At 38.8% G+C, this 13,216-nt stretch overlaps 1 protein-coding gene across 1 annotated transcript in view; it reads right to left on the bottom strand.

Moving 5' to 3' along the window:
• Positions 1 to 13,216, bottom strand: part of PEX7 (peroxisomal biogenesis factor 7) — a 93,166-nt gene that overhangs the window by 62,293 nt on the left and 17,657 nt on the right. The window contains exons 4-5 of the mRNA XM_025382887.1: positions 7,355 to 7,432; positions 6,867 to 6,975 (exon numbers count right to left, since the gene is read on the bottom strand). Of these exons, the coding sequence (XP_025238672.1) occupies positions 6,867 to 6,975; positions 7,355 to 7,432 (187 nt within the window). The remainder of the gene's footprint in view (positions 1 to 6,866; positions 6,976 to 7,354; positions 7,433 to 13,216) is intronic.

Here is a 13,216-nt window from a genome sequence, read left to right as displayed (position 1 = left end):
AAAAAAAAAAAAAAAAAAAAAAAAAAAAAGGTAAGGAATTTTTTTAAGACGTACCAATTGTTCAAGGAATTGTATTTATGAATACTTTTCCAACTATACAAAATTATATTCTCATTATTAATTTTAGTTTACTGTGTATGTTGCCAATTAGAGCTCCCCGCAGACAGGTCTTCACTGTTTCACTAGAAGAGAAGCATGTTTCAGTTCTTTTTTTTTTTCTTTGAGACAGTCTTGCTCTGTTGCCCAGGCTGGAGTGTGGTGGCTCTATCTAGGCTCAATGCAATCTCCACTTCCCATGTTCAAGTGATTCTCCTGCCTCAGCCTCCCAAGTAGCTGAGATTACAGGTGTGTGCCACCATGCCCGGCTAATTTTTGTATTTTTGTAGAGACAGGTATCACCATGCTCATTGGCCAGGCTGGTCTCGATCTCCTGTTGTCAAGTGATCCATCCGCCTCAGCCTTCCAAAGTGCTGGGATTACAGATGTGAGCCACCATGCCTGGCCTCAGTTCATTTTTGAGGTGGATCTATTCTACACCACTAATTCAATCTAGAGTTTGAAATGACTCCTTTGAAACTGTAGGATATAATGCTAAAAGGCATCCCTCACCTAAGAAAATAATGCTAATGTCAATCTAATTCACATCCTTACAAGAACTTTAATTCGACTTGGACTAATACTCTCTGCGGTAGAACCTTTCACCAGTGGTAAAATTACAAACCAGTAAACTGAACTGTGGTCAACTTACAGATCCAATTCACTATAAGCACAAAACTCATTACCATTTATTCCAAATCAAAGCCATAGGCCAGGCACAGTAGCTCACACCTGTAATCCTAACACTTTGGGAGGCCGAAGTGGGTGGATCACCTGAGGTCAGGAGTTTGAAACCAGCCTGGCCAACACGGTGAAACCCCGTCTCTATTAAAAATACAAAAATTAACTGGGTGTGATGGCGCACACCTGTAGTACCAGTTACTCAGAAGGCTGAGGCAGGAGAATTGCTTGAATCCGGGATGCGGAGGTTGCAGTGAGCCGAGATTGCACCCCTGTACTCCAGCCTAGGCAACAGAGCTAGACTCTATCTCAATAATAATAATAAAAACATAAAAGATAATTAACTCAAGTTATATATGTAAGTGAAAGCGTTTACTGATTCAAATTAAATGTATTAATATTGCTACCACTGACTTAATACACACTCAGCCTTATGGTTAACTATGTTACAGAAAGATAAAAGACCAAAGAAGGAATTCAGGCTTGGAAAAGGCAACATGAGAAGAAAAAATATATTACCGGTCCCATTCCAAATGACTTCACATGAAGTCTTAGAAAAAAATTTAAATTAAATCTTAGAAAAGATTTAACTCAGATTATGGACAAAAAAAGCTATGACTTAGCTTAAAAATTCAAAAAATAATAGTTTATAACCTTATAAGTTGACAGTGTGTACTGCTCATCATTCTAGAAAACTGTTAATTTTTATCAGAGAACAAAAATATTTTTTCTTCTATTAACTATGCCACTACACATAGGCATTACTAGTATTCATTATTAGGATCTCAAAAAATTACATAATCTTTCACCTTAATCATGCTCCCTGTAAAAAGAAAATTGCATACTCTAAATGGATATACTTGTCTGTATATAATTTACCTGAAGGTTTCCATTTCTGAGTGTTTTCAACCTAATAGTACTTTCACAATTTAGGATGGTTTGGTAATTTTTCACTTTTAAAATTAAAAATAATGAAATAACGAGAAAAAAGTGTGTGATATTATATCTCCTAAGAAAGCCAATCAACATAATTCAACAACTCAGGGCACTGATACAGTTTATTAGCAAGAAAGGAACAATTATCCTACCTATTGCCTATCTTTGGATGCTGCATAACTGAAAGAGGAGACACTATTAGGAGCACCACCTCCTCTTCCAGCTAATGTCTTCTGTTCTCTACTAAACAGCCAACTGCACAAAAGAGTTTCCGCTTCTTTCTCTCTCCTTGAGGATTTATACCAGAGGTCAGCAAACATTTTCTGTAAAGGGCCACAGGCGGTAAATATTTTTGGCTTTGAGGACCTTTCAGTTTCTCTCACAACTACTCAACTCCATCACTACAGTGTGAAAGCAACCACAGACAATATGTTAATAAATGGGCATAGTTGTATCCCAATGAAACTATTTATAAAAACCATCAGTTTTGATCTGAGGGCAGCAGTTTGCCAACTTGTGCTCTATTCCAAGGTTTCTTTGACTTAGTCTTTCCTAGGTGCTCTGATTTATTGCAATGGCTTCAGTTACCAATTCTAAGCCAATGATACAATTTTTATTCACAAAGCCAGAGTTCTCAGCTCCAAGCTCAACCTGCTCATTGACAAGCAGACGCATGTCTCACAGGTTCTGAAACAGTGTTCTAAAACAAAACTCAAGACCTTCTCTTTCAAACATGTATCATATCTCAGTTATAACATTACCATCCATGAATTTGTCCTTGCCAGAAATCTAGGAATTATTCTTTAGGAGCTGGAATCATCGAAAAGTAATCTGAACCACAGCTAATTCTTGTCAAGAGGCTGATAAAGAAGTAAAGTCCTAAACATGGAAAGGAACAACTGGTACCAGCTACTGCAAAAACATGCCAAATTGTAAAGACCATCGATGCTAGGAAGAAACTGCATCAATTAACAAGCAAAATAACCAGCTAACATCATAATCACAGGATCAAATTCACACATAACAATATTAACCTTAAATGTAAATAGGCTAAATGCTCCAATTAAAAGACACAGACTGGCAAATTGGATAAAGAGTCAAGACCCATCAGTGTACTATATTCAGGAGACTCATCTCATGTGCAGAGACACACATAGGCTCAAAATAAAGGGATAGAAGATCTATCAAACAAACGGAAAATAAAAAAAAGCAGGGGTTGCAATCCTAGTCTCTGATAAAACAGACTTTACACCAACAAAGATCAGAAGAGACAAAGAAGGCCATTACATAATAGTAAAGGGACCAAGAAGAGCTGACTATCCTAAATATATATGCACCCAATATATGAGAACCCAGATTCATGAAACAAGTCCTTAGACACCTACAAAGAGACTTAGACTCCCATACAATAATAATGGGAGACTTTAACACCCCACTGTCAACATTAGACAGATCAACGAGACAGAAAGTTAACAAGGGTATCCAGGAATTGAACTCAGCTCTGCATCAAGCAGACCTAATAGACATCTACAGAACTCTCCACCCCAAATCCACAGAATATACATTCTTCTCAGCACCACATCACACTTATTCCAAAACTGACCACATAGTTGGAAGTAAAGCACTCCTAAGCAAATGTAAAAGAACAGAAATTATAACAAACTGTCTCCCGGACCATAGTGCAATGAAACTAAACTCAGGATTAAGAAACTCACTCAAAACCACTCAACCTCATGGAAACTGAACAACCTGCTCCTGAATGACTACTGGATACATAACAAAATGAAGGTGGAAATAAAGATGTTCTTTGAAACCAATGAGAACAAAGATACAACATACCAGAATCTCTGGGACACATTTAAAGCAGTGTGTAGAGGGAAATTTATAGCACTAAATGCCCACAAGAGAAAGCAGGAAAGATCTAATATTGACCCCCTAACATGAAAAGAACCAGAGAAGCAAGAGCAAACACATTCAAAAGCTAGCAGAAGGCAAGAAATAATTAAGATCAGAGCAGAACTGAAGGAGATAGAGACACAAAAAACCCTTCAAAAAATCAGTGAATCCAGGAGCTGGTTTTTTGAAAAGATCAACAAAATTGATAGACTGCTAGCAAGACTAATAAAGAAGAAAAGAGCGAAGAATCAAATAGACGCAATAAAAACGATAAAGGGGATATCACCACCAATCCCACAGAAATACAAACTACCATCAGAGAATACTATAAACACCTCTATGCAAATAAACTAGAAAATCCAGAAGAAACGGATAAATTCCTGGACACATACACCCTCACAAGACTAAACCAGGTAGAAGCTGAATCCCTGAACAGACGAATACCAGGCTCTGAAATTGAGGCCAATAATAGCCTACCAACCAAAAAAAGTCCAGGACCAGTCGAATTCTATCAGAGGTACAAAGTGGAGCTGGTACCATTCCTTCTGAAACTATTCCAATCAATAGAAAAAGAGGGAATCCTCCCTAACTCATTTTATGAGGCCAGCATCATCCTGATACCAAAGCCTGGCAGAGACGCAACAAAAAAAGAGAATTTTAGACCAATATCCCTGATGAACATCGATGCAAAAATCTTCAGTAAAATACCGGCAAACCAAATCCAGCAGCAAATCAAAAAACTTATCCACCATCAAGTGGGCTTCATCCCTGGGATGCAAGGCTGGTTCAACATATGCAAATCAATAAACGTAATCCAGCATAAAAACAGAACCAAAGACAAAAACCACACGATTATCTCAATAGATGCAGAAAAGGCCTTTGACAAAATTCAACAGCGCTTCATGCTGAAAAACTCTCAATAAATTCGGTATTGATGGGATGTATCTCAAAATAATGAGAGCTATTTATGAAAAACCCACAGCCAATATCATACTGAATGGGCAAAACCTGGAAGCATTCCCTTTGAAAACTAGCACAAGACAGGGATGCCCTCTCTCACCACTCCTATTCAACACAGTGTTGGAAGTTCTGGCCAGGGCAATCAGGCAGGAGAAAGAAATAAAGGGTATTCAATTAGAAAAAGAGGAAGTCAAATTGTCCCTGTTTGCAGGTGACATGATTGTATATTTAGAAAATCCCATCGTCTCAGCCCAAAATCTCCTTAAGCTGATAAGCAACTTCAGCAAAGTCTCAGGATACAAAATCAATGTGCAAAAATCACAAGCATTCCTATACACCAATAACAGACAAACAGAGAGCCAAATCATGAACGAACTCCCATTCACAATAGCTTCAAAGAGAATAAAATACCTAGGAATCCAACTTACAAGGGATGTGAAGGACCTCTTCAAGGAGAACTACAAACCACTGCTCAGTGAAATAAAAGAGGACATAAACAAATGGAAGAACATTCTATGCTCATGGATAGGAAGAATCAATATTGTGAAAATGGCCATACTGCCCAAGGTAATTTAGAGATTTGATGCCATCCCCATCAAGCTACCAATGAATTGGAAAAAACTACTTTAAAGTTCGTATGGAATCAAAAAAGAGCCCACATTGCCAAGACAGTCCCAAGCCAAAAGAGCAAAGCTGGAAGCATCGTGCTACCTGACTTCAAACTATACTACAAGGGTACAGTAACCAAAACAGCATGGTACTGGTACCAAAACAGAGATATAGACCAATAGAACAGAACAGGGCCCTCAGAAATAATACCACACACCTACAACCATCTGATCTTTGACAAACCTGACAAAAACAAGAAATAGGGAAAGGATTCCCTATTTAATAAATGGTGCTGGGAAAATTGGCTAGCCATATGTAGAAAGCTGAAACTGGATCCCTTCCTTACACCTTATACAAAAATTAATTCAAGATGGATTAAAGACTTAAATGTTAGACTTAAAACCATCAAAACCCTAGAAGAAAACCTATGCAATACCATTCAGGACATAGGCATGGGCAAGGACTTCATGACTAAAACAGCAAAAGCAATGGCAACAAAAGCCAAAATTGACAAATGGGATCTAATTAAACTAAAGAGCTTCTGCACAGCAAAAGAAACTACCATCACAGTGAACAGGCAACCTACGGAATGGGAGAAAATTTTTGCAGTCTACCCATCTGACAACGAGCTAATATCCAGAATCTACAAAGAATTTAAATTTACAAGAAAAAATCAAACAACCGCATCAAAAAGTGGGTGAAGGATAAGAACAGACACTTCTCAAAAGAAGATATTTATGCAGCCAACAGACACATGAAAAAATGCTCACCATCACTGGCTATCAGAGAAATGCAAATTGAAACCACAATGAGATACCATCTCACACCAGTTAGAAAGGTGATCATTAACAACTCAGGACACAACAGGTGCTAGAGAGGATGTGGAGAAATAGGAACACTTTTACACTGTTGGTGGGAATGTGAACTAGTTCAACCATTGTGGAAGACAGTGTGGCGATTCCTCAAGGATCTAGAACCAGAAATACCATTTGACCCAGCAATCCCATTACTAGGTACATACCCAAAGGATTATAAATCATGCTGCTATAAAGACACATGCACATGTATGTTTATTGTGGCACTATTCACAATAGCAAAGACTTGGAACCAACCCAAATGTCCATCAATGATAGACTGGATTAAGAAAATGTGGCACATATACACCATGGAATACTATGCAGCCATAAAAAAACATGAGTTCATGTCCTTTGTAGGGACATGGACAAAGCTGGAAACCATCATTCTGAGCAAACTATTGCAAGGACAGAAAACCAAACACCACATGTTCTCACTCATAGGTGGGAACTGAACAATGAGAACACTTGGACACAGGATGGGGAACATCACACACCAGGGCCTGTCATGGGGTGGGGAAAGCGGGGAGGGATAGCATTAGGAGATATACCTAATGTAAATGACCAGTTAATGGGTGCAGCACACCAACATGGCACATGTATACATATGTAACAAACCTGCATGTTGTGCACATGTACCCTAGAACTTAAAGTATAATAATAAAAATAAAAAATAAAAATTAAAAAAAAACAAGTAAAGTCTTAAGAGCACAAAAGAATAGTAATAGTCTCCTGTTTTCTCTTTGAATCTAAGGTACACAGCGCCACCTAATGGTAAAAACAAGGCCACCATTCACTACAAATAAGGCTTTTGGTAAATACGGAATTACTTACCTGAGGCCGAAGCAAAACAACCAGGGATGTGGGGAGACCAGATTGTGCTATAAATAATACTTTCATGGCCTCTAAAGGTGCACAGAGACTTTCCAACAGTTGGATCCCACTAAAAATAAATGAATAGATCAATTACTCAAGAGGGATAAATTCAAATTTATGCTTTTACATATACTATACATACCAATAAACTATATACATTTATATATATACATACAATATATATACAGATCTCAAGGATTTTTAAAGATCTATTTTGATATAAAGCAGGATGGTATTTAAGTGCCAAACTAATGCTGAGCTATTAGTTCACAGCCAAAAGATTAGAAAATTTTAAGTTCTAATAAATGTTTTAATTTTTTTTTTTCTAAGAAAATTCAGCTATCCAATCATAAAGCTACAGAAGTATGTTTGGAAAAGAAAAGAAAATTTAGCAGAAGCTCTAGAGAGGGGAATATTTGTTTTCGAATACAATAATGCTATCATACCAATTTGACAGTTTGATCCCATGAGCCAGACACCACAAGCTGTTCACCTCTGGTTTGGCTCCAGTCAACACTATACACCTAAAAACAATGAAAAGCATTTAGAAAGCAAAAGACCATCAAGTTCAACGTTGCATTTTATCTCTTGTTATATAACAGTGAGAGGCAGAACAACTAATTTACTATGTCAAAACATCAAATAATTCCTATCCATCTCAACAAGGTGTCCGAGAAATGAGAAGTTGATCTTGTCCATTCCTCCAGACTTATTCCTTACAGATAAGACTCCATTCTGCTTTCATAGAATTCTACAGTATACTTCCAAACCTTCTTCACTGAAACAAATTATACATATTTTAAAACCTACCAACAAATCACTGTTTGCAGCCCCACGAAGAAATGTCAAAGCAGATTAGAAAGTTAGTCATCTAAAAAAGCTTGCTGGGTCAATGTTTATTGGAAAGCATTAAAATTCAATTAATATCCCTATCTGGCCTTTCCTAGAAAAAGCTTGCAGGAACCAGGTGATCCTTCCAGATCTCTTGGTAAACAGTTTTAGTTATCCAATGCTGCTATTCTAATGTATGCTTCACTGCTCTCAGTGAACCATTTCAAATGAACCATTTGAAAACTTTTGGAAATGTTTTCATTCCTTCATTTTATACAACAGATTATACACAGATCACTCCTGTAAACTACGTTCAACAAAATATGTGCGTAATTATACTTTATGAAATTAGTCCTGACAAGGACCTGCGTATATGCCATTGGTATATCACATTGGTGATCAGCCAGCAGGTTACTTTCAATCTTATTACTCTCTCCCACATATATGTAGGAAGTATGAGTATCTGGGCTTAAGCCACTTAAATGTGGTTACTTTCTCTCTGCTGCCCAGTACTATGTTGAGCCATGTTGGAGGCTGAGGAAAAAAAACATCAGTAATACTGATCCCGTCACTTATATATGGAATCTAAAAAAGTCAAACTTAAGAGAAACATACAGTAGAACAGTGTTTGCCAGGGGCTGGGGGTGGGGGAAATGGAGATATGTTGGTCAAAGGATACAAACTTTTAGTTATAAGATGAATAATTTCTAGAGATTCAATGTACATCATGGTAACTATTATAAATAATAATGTATTACTGAATACTTGAAATTTGCTAAGAGAGTAGATCTGCAATGTTCTTATCGTGAGAACAAGAAAATGGTAACTATTCAAGTGACGGATATGTTAATTAGCTCTGTAGGAATCATTACTCAAGATATATTTAGATCAAAACACTAAACTGTACAACTTAGATTTCTTTTTTTCCCCCCCAAAACAGGGTCTTGCGCAGTCGCCCAGGCTGGAGTGCAGTGGCACAATCTCAGCTCACTGCAGCTATGACCTCCTGGGTTCAAGCGGTCCTCCCACCTCAGCTTCCTAAGTAGCTGGAGTCACACTTGCGTGCCACCACACTCAGCTAATTTTTTTCTTATTTTTTGTAGAGACAGTGTCTCACCATGTTCCCCAGGCTGGTCTCAAACTTGTAGGCTCAAGCAGTCCTACCACCTCAGCCTCCCAAAGTGCTAGGATTACAGCCACCGTGCCCGGCCTACAAATTTTTATTTGCCTATCATACTAAACCTGGAAAAAAGTTTAACAAAATTATATTAAGCTTCCAAAAAAGGAATAAAAAAGTAAAATATCAATACTTTGTTCATCATGGGTTTTTTGCATTAATTTTAATTTTTAAAAACATTAACAAATTATCTTGATTATCAAGTTTTTTGGGGCCCCCTTAAATTGTGTACCTAGAGTGAGTGCCTCACACATCCTACCCTAGTCCTGGCCCTGCCTCTGCCCACATTCATGCAAAAGATAGAAGAGTAGTTGGGACACTAAAGGAAGCACAATCCAGCAGCAGCTATGAAAGGAATAGAAGGGCCAGTGAAAACCAAAGGTGCTGTTGCCATCTGTTAGTTATGGATAGAAAAAAGGCTGGTTTGGAAGCAATCACTGAAGATCTTGAGAGATAAAGAGTTTGATTTTATCCTCTAAATTTCTCCTACAAAGGACCATATAGTAAATGGTAAGTTTCTTCAAAAAGTTACATTTCTTCTACAAAGAGCCACATGGTAAATACTTCAGACTTTACAGGCTATTTGGTCACTGTCACAACTACTAAACCCAGCTCTTGCAGCACACACAAAGCAGCCATAGTCAATACTGAATTAATGGGCATGGTTTGGTTCCAATAAAACTTTATTTGTAAATCTAACTGCAGGCCAGATTTGGTCCTGGCCCACATGATGTAGTTTCCCAACCCCTGCTTTAGGCTGATGTAAACAGTCAAAAATAAAAATAGCAAACCTTTATTGAACACTCTGAGTGTCAGATCCTGTTGATAAGCACTTTATGTATTTTATTTCATTTAATTTTCATTTATATGAAGTAGATACAATGTCAAGGCCCAGAGAGGTTAAGTAACTTGTCCAGAGTCCCAAAGCTAGTAAGGCACAGAGATGAAATCTGAACCTGGGCAGCCTAATTGCAGAGCCCACTCTTAATCGCTATGCGAGGCTATCTGTACAGCATGCTACTTGAGGGCACTGTTGAATCAGAACTTCTTGGCTACCTTAAGCCATGATATCAAGGAACTAAAGCTCTACCCCTGCTGGTATCACCCTTTACTGGAGCTACATTTGGGCCCATTGATTCCATTGTGTTTTCATGAATTACCTATACAAGGATCTTAAAGCCCCTGTCCACTTGTAAATTTCCATTTATCTGTCAAGATGTGGCCCATTACATCCCTTATGAAATAAGCCTCGTCAATGAGTCATATGATGCCTTCAACAACAGCTTGCACCTACTTCTAACTCAGCATTTACCATATTTTATTTACTTAAAAGAATGTTACATAACTGACTATACCTGCTAGATTTTGGAGACTCCTAATGAGTAAAACATTTTGTACATCTACGTTCATCACAGTAAAATAGGCATTCAAACATTGGTTAAAATAATTTAACCAATCAAATTTCTCTTTACAACCTGAATCACTGCTAGGTAGGTATAGAGAATTGCTAAGTAAATACTAGCATCATCAGCTCAGACGCCACTGCCTCCACACACCTCCAGCGTGATGCAGCAGGTGAGACCTTGTGACTTCTCACCTTCTAAAACTGCAGGAGCCTCCACCGGCTCAAGAGAATCCAGCCTAAATCAACATCAAAGATAGGAAGAAAACCATGTGGATGGCATTGTTGCTGCCAGCTGTCTTCTGTTGCACAACCAAGTGGCAAGCATTAGGTCTCTAAGACAGAGCTAAAGATAGGACACATACGGTGGTGAAGTTAAAAATGGGATAATAAGGAAATAGGCTGAGTGTGGTGGCTCATGCCTGCAATCCCAGCACTTTGGGAGGCTGAGGCAGGCGGGTCACTTAAGGCCAGGAGTTCGAGACCACCCTGACCAACATGGTGAAACCCCATCCCTACTAAAAATATAAAACTTAGCCGGGTGTGATGGCATGCACCTGTAGTCTCAGCCACGCGGGAGGCTGAGCCAGGAGAATCGCTCCCGGGAGGTGGTTGCAGTGAGCCAAGATTGTGGCACTGTACTTTAGGCTGAGTGACAGAGTGAGACCCTGTCTCAAAAAAAAAAAAAAAAAAAAAAGAAAGGCAACTGAATACTATGTTCAAAATATTAGGACATGGGAGAGGAACTAACAGATCAGGAGACTGTGTGGAGTTTTTTTTTTTGTTTTTAATTAAATAAAAAGTAACTACAACAGGCATGGTGGCTCATGCCTGTAATCCCAGCACTTTGGGAGGCCGAAGCAGGAGGATTGCTTGAGGCCACAAGTTCGAGACCAGCCTGGACAATATGGCGAGACCCCGTCTCTATAAAAAAATTTTAAAAATTAGCCAGGTGTGGGGACACGTAACAGTAGTCCCAGCTACCCAGGAGGCTGAGGTGGGAGGATGGCTTGAGCCCACAAGGTCAAGGTCAAGACAGCACTGAGCCGTGATCATGCCACTGCACTACAGTCTGGGTAGCAGAGTAAGACCCTGTCTCAAAAACAAAACAAAACAAACTACAGACCTAAGAGAAGGATTGAAGCGGGGCCCTGAGGGCTGGCTAAAATGTCAACAGGCAAAAAGCAGAGATCAAACAGTAACCAGAAAACTTCCCCAAAGACATAAATGGGAATATACAGCACCCTAGGGGTCGGGGGTAGTGAACACTGCAAGATAACACCAAGGTTTTGTGCCTGAGGACTGTCAGTGATGGCAGCATTAACAAAAGTAAAAGACTGAAGGAAGGAAAATAATGTAATTTTATATATACTGAGTTTGAGATGACTGCAAGACAGGGTTTGGGCATTAACCTCAAGCTCTGAAAAAAGTTCACAGCCAGAGAGATGTTTGAGATACAGCTGAAAAGGGAAGAATGAATTCCATTATCCCAACTTCAATCAATTCACTCATCTATTCAACAAATGTTTATTAAGCACCCACTATGTACTAGGTACGGGGGGAAGGGAGGTTACAAGTTTAGAAAAGACCAGCCCCTATGGATCTTATATTTTAGCAGCAGAAAACATGCTATAAATAATTGTATAATTTCAAGTTGCAGTTTTTTAAAAAACTACAAAGGAAAAGCAGACTAAGGAGAACAGAAAATAATGACAAGAGCAGGGGGTCATTTCTCAACAAAATGGCCAGGAAAGACCTCTCTGTGCAGAGACTTGAGTGCAGTTAAACATTGAACTCTGCAGGCCCGAGATGAAAGGCTCAGGTTACAGAGAACAGGGAAAGACCTTGAACAAGGAACAAGCTTGCCAGATTTGGGGAACAGCAAGGTTGAATAGTTGGGAGGGATAAGATCCTGAAGAGCTATGGCTAAGAATGTGTCTATGATTTCTCTTAAGAGGTTACAACCATCAACCATAAGTTACCACTTAGATTATAACATCCTTCTAACTGTTCTCCCCATCCATTTTTGTTTACCTCCAATCCATTATCCACACTGCATAAAAAGTAATCTTTAGAAAATACAAATTAAATGTCACTCCCCCGTACAAAGCCTTTCAATGGTTTCACACTATATGTAGCTCCTACAGCTTAGCATCTTCGCTCAACATTACGTGAGATTCATCCATGTTGATTCTTATTACCCAAAGGTCAAAATCATGCAAAACTATGCATGACTTAGGGATGCATACATATGTTGTAAAAATAGAAAGAAAAGCAAAAAATATATAAATAGAAAATTTAGGCTAGTGGTTACTCCTGGGAAGAAGGGAGGAAAAAAAATGGAGAGAGAGGAAGGATAGGACTAGAAAGGGTAAGCAGCGGACTCCAATGGTATAGGTAATGTTTCATTTCTTTAAGCTAGATGGTGAATATGTGTGTTCAATATATCATTTTTACATCTTACATGTATTTTATAATGTATAAAATATTTCATCGATTTTTAAAATCTGCAATGTCTTTCCCCTGATCTTGGCACAATGGCCAAAACGCTGACAGCTCCAAGCACACAGGCTCTATCCTTTCTGGTCAAGCGTGCTCTTTCATTTGACTCTAACACTACTACCCTGGCCTCTCCACTTGAATAATTCATTCCAACTTCCCCTTTAGACCAAAGGATGCCCTCCCTGCCCCTTCCCCAGACAAATCCTCCCTTCCCATAACACTGCATACATTCACAGCGCTTACCACATTAGACATTAGATAACCGGAAGTCTGCCTCCCTAGACAGGCAAGGACTCCAGGAGGGCAAGGGCATGCCTAAGGTGTTTGTCTTCCCAGCTAGCCTGGTACAGTATCTTGTACACAGTAGTGCTAATAAAAGTTTCTGGAATGAATGAA

This window comes from Theropithecus gelada, chromosome 4 (assembly GCF_003255815.1).
Source record: "Theropithecus gelada isolate Dixy chromosome 4, Tgel_1.0, whole genome shotgun sequence".
In the NCBI taxonomy this organism is placed as follows: domain Eukaryota; kingdom Metazoa; phylum Chordata; class Mammalia; order Primates; family Cercopithecidae; genus Theropithecus; species Theropithecus gelada.
Note: the sequence above shows the minus strand (reverse complement) of the source record. Positions and strands in the feature narration are given on the sequence as shown.